The following is an 11,544-nucleotide window of genomic DNA, read 5'->3' as shown; positions in this document are numbered from 1 at the left end:
GAAAAGTGCGGGTACATTCGAACGTTGGTTTTTGCACCATTTTCACTTGCCGACTTTACAATACCCATTTTGAATTTCGTGATACTAAATAGCATATACCAGAAAGGATAAAGGCCAGTGATTCCGAAAATGTAGCTTAGTTGAGGTGGCTCGAAAAATCGCTGGAGTATCCCTTTAAGCCTATCTTGGCACGGCAAAAGCGTGGCACAGTTCTTAGTGAAAATGGCACTTTTGACAAAGTATACAGCAAACTTTCAGCCGTAGCACTATTTTCGGCGCATACGGCGCGGCACTTCCGTCGCCGACGATGCCTCGCGAGAGAAAGGAGCAGACCAAAGAGACACCACTGTACGGGAGTTCCTTTCGATTGAATCACTGGAACGCAACCGTAGTAGGAGAATTTTCAAAACACTAGTGCTACGCCATCACAGAAGTGCAGCCCTCCCCGTTTCGTGGCAAAGGAAGGGGTTAACGACGAACCTTTGGACCCCGTGAGCTCGTCGGTCATGGGGTTGAAGTCGAGGCGCCCCGCGATGGCCAGGGCGGTGACCAGCTCGGGGGAGGTGACGAAGGCGTGGGTGGCCGGATTGCCGTCGTTGCGGCTCGTGAAGTTGCGGTTGTACGACGTCACGATCGTGTTCTTGTCCCCCTTCTTGATGTCCTTCCTGCGCAAGAGGTGGAATTAAGATGGCCAACTGGGCTAGCTGGTCACGGTCTAACAAAATGAAAAAACGAAGACGACGGGACGCGTCATAATGTTTTATTTTTTAACATGCTGAATGGCATGTTGCAGAAGAAATAAAGTGAACTGTTTATTTTCTTTACCCTAAGGGCCCTTTTGGGCATTACATAGGGGGGGAGAGTGATAATGATCAAGGCAATTATCTATTTGGTCAAGTGACAAAAAAACAGAAAGCACGATTACAAAGTTGTTGGCAAAAACAGAAACAGAACACAAAACAGCGCTACATAACCCGACGCGAGTCATTCAAGGCACTTGGAAAATACCTCGGGTGAAGTCGTCGACGCGATATCTCTCAGCAGGCCGTTTAGTTTGGAGATGGCAAGGACAAGTGTAAGTTTTTCAACAGATTGGTTTGTGCAAATGTGGACGAGACTTTGAAGTGATGATCGACGTGAGACGTCAATGGCTGATCTTAGTGATTGGCAAATCTTGATAACAAAATATCAAAGGACAAGTTCACCGCAGTTAAAGATGACAAAAGTCGTTTTCTATAGGCTGCGCCTAGCTTCTTCTGAAAACATAGAACGACGCGGCGACGGGGATAAAATAAAACCCAATTTTTACTTTCTTTTCCTTCCACCAGTCTTTCTGTCACAATAAGATGCCACAGTAATCGACAATGTCGTTCGATGATTGCAAAAACCTGGTGCAGACCGCAGGAAGAAAAATATTTTTGTATTGCTTTAACTTTGGGAAAGCTGAAATTCTCTTGTTTAACTAGTAAAAGCGCCACCTAAAGGCACCTTTCTCATAAATCGCAGCGCAACGTGTTTGGAAAGCGAGTAGCGTGACCTCCTGAAAGGGTCAACGTGCCGCCGGGTCCACACTGTCAAACGTCCAAGGCAGAGAAAAGATTTCCAGACTGACCTGTCCCACTGTCCGATGCAGGGACCGCAGGCATTGGCAAGCACCATGCCGCCAAACTCGTCGAAGATCTTGGATTGGCCGTCCCGTTCGATGGTGGCCCTGATCTGTTCAGAGCCGGGGGTGACCGTGAAAGCGCACTTGGCCTTCACCCCGTGGTCCAGGGCCTGCTTTGCCAGGAACGCCGCTCGACTCATGTCCTCGTAGCTGCTGTTGGTGCAGCTGCCAATCAGGCCTGCAACAAGACGTGGCGATCGGACGTGCCACGCGGGGAAGCACGCACGCGACGAGACAGGAGTTGAAATGTGTCGGAGATGAGAAATGTGGGTCCACTGAGTGTCTTGTGGCCTTCCGTGGTCATCGCTAAGAACCGTAACTGTGCAAGGCCTCGGGGCAAATCGAGACTAACGGTTAATAGTACCTTAGAGCCGATTACAGCTAAGAGTCGAACGACCAGCGCTCTGCTGCCCCGAGTGGCACTGGGGGTCTGGCGTTGAGGCTTAGCACACACTGTGTCGTACCAGCCCTTCCTTCCTCGCGCATCTCAGCCTCACCTTCCTCCTGTATATTTCTTCGTCACATATTGGGTTTTACTTCATTCATTTGCCCTGGGTGGCTGGCTAGCAGACGCTCACGCATAAGAACCAATGCCTTTCTGCCTAGCCTTGCGAGCCACCCAGTACACCTTGCTTTTCAAATAAAGATTAATATATTATTATTAATATTATTATTATTAATATTATTATTATAATCAAACATGGGCAAATCGTAGCCAAGTGAAGTGATTGGTTTTTGGTTGGTAGAAAAGAAGTGAATAAAGATTCTTTGCCTCTGGCTTCATAGCCGTGGTCAGCTCTTTGGGCCAATCATGGCTAAGGGCCAGGGATTGGCACCGAGATGAGCAGCTTAGTGTTCAAAACTGCCGTAACTCGTGTCCTCGTAGCTGCTGTTGGTACAGCTGCCAATCAAGCCTGCAATGAAGCGCTCCAATCTGAGGTCCTATGCTACACGGCAAACCAAGTGGGACAGGGAGCCCGGGACATCAACGCCCCCCGCGATTGGTCAGCAGCACAGTGCCAACCAATTGCAGACTGCAGCAATGTCCCGGAAGAAACAACAAATGACGCTGTTACGTGACGTCACGGTGTCATGTAAAAAAAACGATGAACCGAGGACGTTTTCTCTTTTTGTCTCTTCGGTCCCGCAGCCAGAGACCGTGAATTGCGCAAAAACTGCAACGTCATCGGCGCGACGTCCCCGTCGATGCTACATCTCAGGTGCAGACACAGACACCCCAAGAGTCTGGATCTATAGAGGCTGCGCACTTAAAAGTGCCGACTCACCCACACGGATGTCCATGGGCCAGCCGGCTTCCTTGGCATTCTTCCCAAGCTGGGAGATGGGGTGGGCCAAGTCGGGGGTGAAGGGCCCGTTTACGTGGGGCTCCAACTGTGCGTTTGAATTGAGCAAAGGCGTCAGAAGACCCCGGGGGTTCACCAGAGGCTATCACGGACAGGATTCTTTCGACTCGGAAGCATTAAAAGAACACTTAACTTCTCCAAAACTTTTTTATTTTTTTTTTGCCTGGATACTGCCAGTTTTTAAAATAAAATTTACCACATCACATACGTTGCGAGACATGTTTTGAGTTGGGAGCGATTGGGAAACATGCTTCTATTTCGGGGTCAACACCTCGAAACAGAAAGACCTCCCACAATCGATCCTAAGCCGAAATCTGTCTCGCAACATAAGAATATTGTGCAAAGTTTTTCTTTCTTATTGTTTAAATTTATTTCGTGACAGTTGTGTTCTATTGAGGTACTTAAAAAGAGATTTATGGAGTGCAGGGACCTCCTAAAAGGACACTAAAGTCAAAAGCTTTTGCAAGAAAGATGATTTTATCCTTGAAAAGGCTCACCTCGCTCAGGTTGATGTCGATGACCTGGTCGTACTTGCAGCCGGAGTCGGGGGTCAGCAGCTCCTTGTTCTGGTCGGCTGCTTCGGCAATGTCTGCAGGACAAACGACCAATGTTTACAGGGGCCTTAGTAAGCCCTCATGCGAATTGAGGTTTCTAGGGAAACGTGTAACACAACACCCCAAAAACGAAAAAAATAAATAAAAATAGTTGTCTTTAAACTTGGCATATTTTTCCCAGCAGAAAGCTCTTAGCAGTTCCCCCCATTTTACTCTCTGTTACGTAAAACATAAAAAAGTAACATTGCAAAACTCGTAATATTGTAATAAGCCCTGCGACATACATCTTCATTAGCGAAAATGATCAAGTCAACAAAACACCGTTCTTATGGCCACCAAGCAATGCAAACTGATTGATTTAAAAGAAATTTTGATTACTGCCTTCTAAAGTCGCTGATGTCACGTTCTTCTGCGCCGATTTTCTTCTGCGTCTTATTAATTAATTTCTACCTTAAAGACCTAATCGGGGCATTACAAAGGAGGTAAAATATAATGCAAAGAAAACAAACATATGGAATATTACTATACAGACACAAAATAAAGACTGCAGTAGAAGTTATACATATTAATAATGTGATTGAAATAATACGCAGAAAAGAAGGGGTTCGTGTGTGGTTAGTAGGAACATCGTTGACCGTTGACAAATTGAACATCGTTGACCGTTGACAAATTGACAATGGTTTGGTATCTTTGTTTTTCTCATTAAATATGCGACTCAGTATCAAGTAATAAACTGGTGGATGTCTTAGTGCCAATTCCAGCATTTCGTGCTAACATTTATTTGAGATGTTACCTTTGCGGTTTGTGGCGGCTAGGTAGTCTTTCATGCGGCTGTTGTAGGGGAAGACGGACGTGGTGGCTCCAATTTCGGCACCCATGTTGCAGATGGTTCCCATACCTGCAGATCGGTCAGTCAGCCAATCAATGAATAGGTAGTTAACATACAAATCGACGAGGGAAGCAATCTTGCTCGACACTGCTCTAGTAAGATACTCTGGTTACACACAATTGACACAAAAAAAGTGAAAACTGTTTACAACTCCCTGTAACACCGAATCGGAGCACAGCTCTTGAGGAGGAGGGGGGAAGAGTACTGAGGGGAGGGTAGACCCCTCCTCCTCCTCCCCTCATTCTTGAATATGCTCCGGGGGGGGGGGGGGGGGGGGGGGTCACGTGACTTGGGGAGTCACGTGGCTGTCACGTGACCTTTGGGGTCACATGACCTTGGGGTGACCTTGGGGGGGGGGGGGGAGGGGTCACGTGACCTCGCGGTTACGCCGACGGCGACGCCGCTCAAGCCGAAAACGGGCGCCCAAGAGCTGCGCTCGAAAAATAACTGGTGATGGTTTCATGTGGGTACAAAGAAACAAAAATGTTTTCTAACTCAAAATCCAAGTGCTCAAATTTTAAATATTTCTAATTCCCTGTTTTAACTATTCTCGAGTAAATATTTTCGGTTATTAAATTTTAATGATAGCATAGTGGGGCCCGTCAAGAAGACATTTAAGTCAAAGAAGATTTTTATAGTATATTCAATGTAATACAACAGAAATGAATGTTGGAAACAGTCAAGAAACAAACCTGTTTCCTAGAGTTTCAAAGATCTTATTGATATAAAAGATTTAGTAAACAAATAAACTTAAACTAAAACAGGCTAGCTTGAAGCTTGACCTCGCAAGATTGGCATTGCTCCTCTCAACAACATATATGATATTGACCAATCTTATGTTGAAGGAAAAAAAAAAATTTCAACTTCGCACCCTTGATGGAATTGCCCAATGCATAGCCAACGTTATGCCCGCAAGCACCACCAAATGTCAACCTAATGTCACAAGTAGTATGTGACATTAGGTCCATGTGTCGCAACAGGCAGCCAACATAAAGTATTAGCTGAAAGACTGCTAAATCCCCCAACTTGACGGCTGCATGCTGATCGAGCCAACTAAGCGTCAACACCATACTGATCAAGCCTCATTATTTCTCCAGAACAGCTTGTCACACAATATTGCAATGCACGTCACCGAACAACCGTGCCCGTAGCCGAATGGTTACCGTGTCTGGCTCTCACGCAAAAGGCCGAGGTTAATGTCTGGGAGCGGATGTGCTTTTTGTTGTTTCTGTAAATGTCGCGTTCTGGTAAATTCGGGAACCCTGTTGCTTGTTTGAGGACGAAAAGTTCTATGCGCTGAACCTTCTATGCCGATTTTTCTAGAAGCCCACGTGTGTAGAAAAGGGGCTCTGCGTAACAAGGCATCGAACCTCGGCCCTTTGAGTGGGAGCCAAAAGCGATAACCATTCGGCCACGGACGCGGGTGCTCGGTTACGCGCGTGGCATTACTCGCCCTCTGACCGCGGCAACGAATGACTAAAAAAAACTAGACGCTTAGTGGGGCGAACATATGCCCAAACCAAAAGAGAAGAAGGCTGGCGTAGCAGGCATCGATGTTGGCGAAACAGCAGGATCGAACGCTGGGGCGAGGCTGACTCCAGCTCGTCATGCGAAGCCGCTTTTGTAAATGCGAGGGCTTCTAGAACAATCGGCGTAGAAGGTTCAGCACATAGAACACTCTGTCGTTGAACAAGCAACAAGATACCCGAATTTACTGGAACATGACATTAACAGAAATAACAAAAAGCATGTCCGCTCCCAAGCATCGAACCCCAGCAGTAGCTCGGTGACGTCCGTGACCACATAAATGTAATCTCACTCAGATTCCTAAACCACCCAACTCGAGAAAAACATGACACGCAAGGGAATGTGCAATACAGGCCACTTTCGCAACAAAATATGCATTTAAAGTTATTTTTCTCCCAGCAGGATTTTATTGATTACCACTGCTTTCATGCAGCCTTAGCATTTTTTCATAATTGTCGGTTAAATAATGTTGAATTTCGCTTCCTGCCTCAAATTTTTAGACTGTCGTATCGTCTGTTGTGCGTACGGGCATACCTATGTGTTATTGCTTTTTGTCCAACATGCCCCTCCTGCTTGGGCGAGAGGCTCGGCCAGCTGTATACAGTCGCCGACTGAAAAAGTTGCCTTTTTCAGCTTAAAAAAAATATTCCAAGGACACGTAAGCACTTCTTAGGAGTTGTGAATGCGAAAGCATAAATGTCATTCTTCCGCTTCCTTAGTTCGTCTGCTGTGTACTGGCGTGGACGGCCACGTTTCGCTACTGCCGAGGTTGCGGCCGCCGCCGATATACAGGCACTGCTCAGTTCCTCAGCGCCGAGGAGCAGACGTGGCCGCAGCCCCGCGGCCGCAGTCCGGCAACGCCTGACACGAGAACGGCGGACGAGTGCACTCTCGTTAAGTGGCCGACAATGGCTATCTAGGATCAGGTTTGCTCAGCCAATGGGAGAATAGGCATTCCTTTCGACATCTTGTAAACACTGAGATGGGGTTTACAAGATGTCGATTAATTACCAGCTCGCCTGCGCTCTATCACTGCTTACAATTCCTTTCGCGTTTTTTCGCGGTTACAGACGCCGCCGGTTCCGCTCCATGGGATAGTTAATGCTTTCGCATTAAAAAGGCGCCAATAGTGCCTTCTTTAAGGTTACGCCTCTGCTTGCTTTCGACCACTTTCTACTGGCTTGATAATTGCTGCCTTCTTTTCTAGCGTTATGGCCAAGTACTTTCCGCAGTTCTTAGCAAAACTTTGTGGCGGTAGAAGAACAGATGTTAGCATAGTCCGGAAACACAATTACCGAGACAAGATGAGAGGCATAAGTCAACCACTGCAGCAGAATGGTGAATGAACAAAGCAAAATGGTAACGATGATGATAATGACGCACAGCCAGAGAAAAAATAAAAAAGCCAAAAGTCGTCATTTAGCAGTAGGACTTTCAATTGGGTAGGTTACGGTTCCTCCTCTAGGTTCGAAATATCAAACGATTCCGAATTATCGGCGTCCAAAAAAATCTGTCGGCGACTGTATGTCAATAAATAGGTAAACTAAAAACTGACACCGTGCCGATATGAGCCAACTAAAATCCCACGCCATGCCCATCAAGGCTACCAAATGCCAACACAGTACCGACATTCCCTGCTGCCTGCAATGCATACCTGTGCAAGAAATGGACTCCACACCAGGTCCAAAGTACTCCACGATGGCGCCCGTACCACCCTTGACGGTCAGAATGCCAGCAACCTTGAGGATGATGTCTGCGAAGCAAACGCCAGATATCAACGACATTCGCTGAAACACGAGGCAACCAAGCTGCTAGACCAATACACCTTTTTCAAAAACCCATCAAGCAACATTGGCGATCGCCATGGCACGAAGCATGTGTATGGATCAGAGTCCTTGCTGAATGTCGATGCAGCTCACATGTACAATACATGCTCGGAGCATTTGATCAAACTATGGCCACTATGGCGGGCTCGGATTGTCGCAGCGGCTATTAGATGTGCCCTTATGAGAAGGGTCTATTATAGATAGTTAAGCGTACAACCTCAAAAAACAATGAAATCATGACTTGATGGGTTTTTGATATCTTCTAAAATAAGATTAGTCCCAGCTTTTAAAACTTTTGGTGTTTATTTTCATGGTCATCCCATGTTATGGGATGACCATGTTAATTATATCACATTGAAAATTCTTTTGCCACTGAGAATAAAATTGTTATTATATAAATCGCCATTTTATTCAACTATGAATTACGGTCACCTGGTACTAAGGGGCACAACTATTCAAACCAACTTTCAAAAGATATTCATATTACAAGAACAGATACTAAGAAGTGTTTGTAATCTGGCATACGAATATCCAATGGAAAACATTTCTGGTCACCATAATGTATTAAACATCTTTGATTTGTACAAATATCGGCTATGCGTGAAATATGAGGCTGAAACAAATATGTGAAATCGTCATCTGGAAGAGTTAGCCCATTTAACACAGAAAATATATTCGTACCCAACTCACGAACGAACGCAGCACTGCGCGAGACTTGACTTCCTCCTTCTCCTCCTCTTCCCCTTCCCGTGCACTCACAATCGGCGAACTACGCGACTTGAGAGGGCGTTTTTGCTTCTGTAGTTTTGTTTCCTCCCCAGGGAAGTATGCTGCGAGGCCGCGGAAATAACCTTGAGCGTCGCCCGGAGCGCAGCGCCTAAAACTCCTGGTCTTTTTTCTTTTTTTTTTTCACGTGTGCGAGAGTTTCTTTTTTTTGTAAGCGAACTTTGTGTGTTTGTTGTAAGAGTATGATGCTTTTAAAAACAGTTATTTTATCTGGACCAATTTTAATAAGCAGGGCCTTGATTTTGTATATTTTCTGAAAGCTGGTCGTTATAACCAATAGGACGTTATATGTAGAATCGTTATAAGTGGGTTTGACTGTATACACGCGGGACCAACTCGCATCTTACGGGAATCGATATCGCGCACGCAGGTTGCGAACAAAAATGCGGGAATCCGCTACAAACTATCACGTCACGGGAATGGATACCGCAGATAGCGGGCACAGCAGATTCATGTTTCACTATGCATAATACACGCAGGAACAACTCGCGTGTTACGGGAGCTGACATTGCTTACGCAGATGGGGACGAAAAAGCAGGAACCCGCTATGAACTCACTTGCCAGAGGTACCGGTACAGCAGACCGTGCGATTGATGCGATTCCCATTGGACATCACGTGACGTCCAACAATAATCGGGGGGTGGGCGATGTTTTGGAATTTTTATATTACAGATATTTAGCCAGAAAAACGGGATGGGCGATCTCTCAAAGGCGGGTGTTAAAAACATTGCCCCCCCCTGATTCCCGTCTGCCGTCATGCGATGTCCAATGGGAATTGCATGAACCGTACAATCTGCGGTACGGGTATGTCTGACAAGTGAGTTCATAGCACGTTTCCACATCATTGTCCACAACTCGCGCACGCGATATTGGCTCCTGTAACGAGCAAGTTGTTCACACGTGTATATTGCATAGTGAAAGGCAAATCTGCTGCGTCCGTGATCTGCGGTATCCGATTACGTGACATGCGAGTTTGTAGCAGATTCCCGCGTTTCTGTCCATGATCAGCGCGTGCAATAAAAATTCCTATAACACACGAGTTGTTCCCGCGTGTATATTGCACCGTGAAATGCAATTCTGCTGCGTCCGCAATATTTGTTACCGTTACGGTGTGGGAACCTGCTACAAGGCAAGCTTGTAGCAGGTTCTCAACATGTTTATTACACCCTGAAACTTGAATCTGCTGCATTTGCATCTACGGTATACGTTCCCGTGAGATGCGAGTTCTCAGCGGGTTTCTGCGGGTTCTTCACACCGTGAATCGTGAATCTGCTGCGTCCGCAACCTGCGTTATGTTTTCTCGTGACATACGAGTTTGTTGCGAGTTCCCTCTGTGTTTATCGCACCGTGAAACGCGAATTTGCAATTGCAAATTCGCGTTTCAACTGACACCGCAGATCGTGGACATTAATGTCCACGATCTGCGGTGTCAGTTCTTGCATCATGTGGTTTGTAGTGGGTATCCCAATGTTTATCATTAATTTTTGATAACGTTTTGCTGTGGCATTTGCAAAGATAGCCCACCCGATGTTTTTCACCATTTCTCTCCTTATTTTGTGAGGGGGGCCTTCTTATGAAATTTTACGTACAAGTGTCTCCAGAAATGGGCCTTATCACGAGAGATTAGTTAAATTTATTCCAAAAATTAAAACTACCTGCTGCAGGCACTAGCAGTCCTTGCCAGTAGTTGGAATTGAGCAGTAGCACAGTTCTTCGATATTTCTGGCCTAGAAACTCCCCCAATCTTCTGCCCCAGTGAATGATCATGCCCCAGTCAATTTTTATCCCACTGATATTGCTGATCAAAGTAAGGGACAAGCATATTTTCAGGAAGCTAAGTACTATGTAGCTGTAAAGGCAAAATTTGACAATCTATTTCTAAAATCTATTTAATACAGATTTAAAGCATACTACCCGTATATTTACAGACACACCATGTTGATGCTATTATTAATTACGAGTTGCTGCAGTAGATGACACCGCCAGTCCTTTATTCTCATTCATTTTCTCTTGCGCTAACCACCTGCCTGGCTGCTAGGCTTTGCGTCGTGGCAGCGTCAGACAGTGCTGTCTCACGTGCATCCACAGCTTCAAATGCGTTTCTTGCAACGCTGGCGCATGAGCCAGATATCGACGCCTTGTCTTCAAATGCTGACAAATTAACACTTTTAGAACGCACAACAAGAATATGAGGGAATTATGAACGTCTCTAGTTCCCTCTAGTAAACTCTCTGCCTGATTGGATCGATTTTTCCTGCCACCGACAGCATGCCTCTGGTGTGCTCCAACCTGTCCCTATGAAAAGCCTAGGGACAGAGCTTTCCTAAGGACAGGCTTTTCCCTAGAGGCAATGGAGTCCCCCAGGGAAAGCAACGAAAAGTTTCCAGACAACGGTAACAGCAATATGTAAAAATAAAAAAGACAACCTTACCCTTGGCTGACGTCCAGCCAGACATTTTGCCGGTCAAGTTGACTCCAATGACGTTGGGGCACTTGAGCTCCCAGGGAATGTCAGCCATTACGTCCACAGCATCAGCACCACCAACTCCGATGCACAGGCCACCCAGACCACCTGTAACATGGCACATGTTTTGGGAATAAAGCTTTAGTAGGGTGCTGCAAGAGGATACAGTAAGTGAAACTAACGAAAAGTGCAAATCATGAAAAGTAAAACTGATAAATGTAACTCACAAAAAGTGGAACTCATGTGAGGTGGAACTCATGTGAGGTGTTGTGTTTAAATAGAACTGACAAAAAGTGAAACTGGCAAAAAGTGCAAATGCCAAAAACTCATGTAAGGTGACACTCACAAAAAGTGGAACTGACAGAAAGAGGAAATGACAAATTTGGAATGACAATGTGAAACTCACAAAAACGAGCTCACAAAGTGAAGCTCACATAAAGAGGAGCTCACATAAAGTGGAACTCACAT

General features: G+C 45.8%; 1 protein-coding gene across 1 annotated transcript in view; it reads right to left on the bottom strand.

The window, feature by feature from the left end:
* Positions 1 to 480: 480 nt before the first annotated feature.
* LOC8037875 (probable aconitate hydratase, mitochondrial) overlaps positions 481 to 11,544 on the bottom strand; it is a gene marked incomplete at its 3' end in the record, with an annotated part of 29,629 nt that continues 18,565 nt past the window's right edge. The window contains 7 exon segments of the mRNA XM_042288062.1: positions 481 to 665; positions 1,613 to 1,844; positions 2,953 to 3,058; positions 3,528 to 3,619; positions 4,378 to 4,482; positions 7,655 to 7,753; positions 11,044 to 11,184. Of these exon segments, the coding sequence (XP_042143996.1) occupies positions 481 to 665; positions 1,613 to 1,844; positions 2,953 to 3,058; positions 3,528 to 3,619; positions 4,378 to 4,482; positions 7,655 to 7,753; positions 11,044 to 11,184 (960 nt within the window).

This window comes from Ixodes scapularis, unplaced genomic scaffold, assembly GCF_016920785.2.
Source record: "Ixodes scapularis isolate PalLabHiFi unplaced genomic scaffold, ASM1692078v2 ptg001056l_1___fragment_2___debris__unscaffolded, whole genome shotgun sequence".
NCBI classification, from domain to species: Eukaryota; Metazoa; Arthropoda; class Arachnida; order Ixodida; family Ixodidae; genus Ixodes; species Ixodes scapularis.
This window is presented reverse-complemented; position numbering and strand designations above follow the sequence as displayed.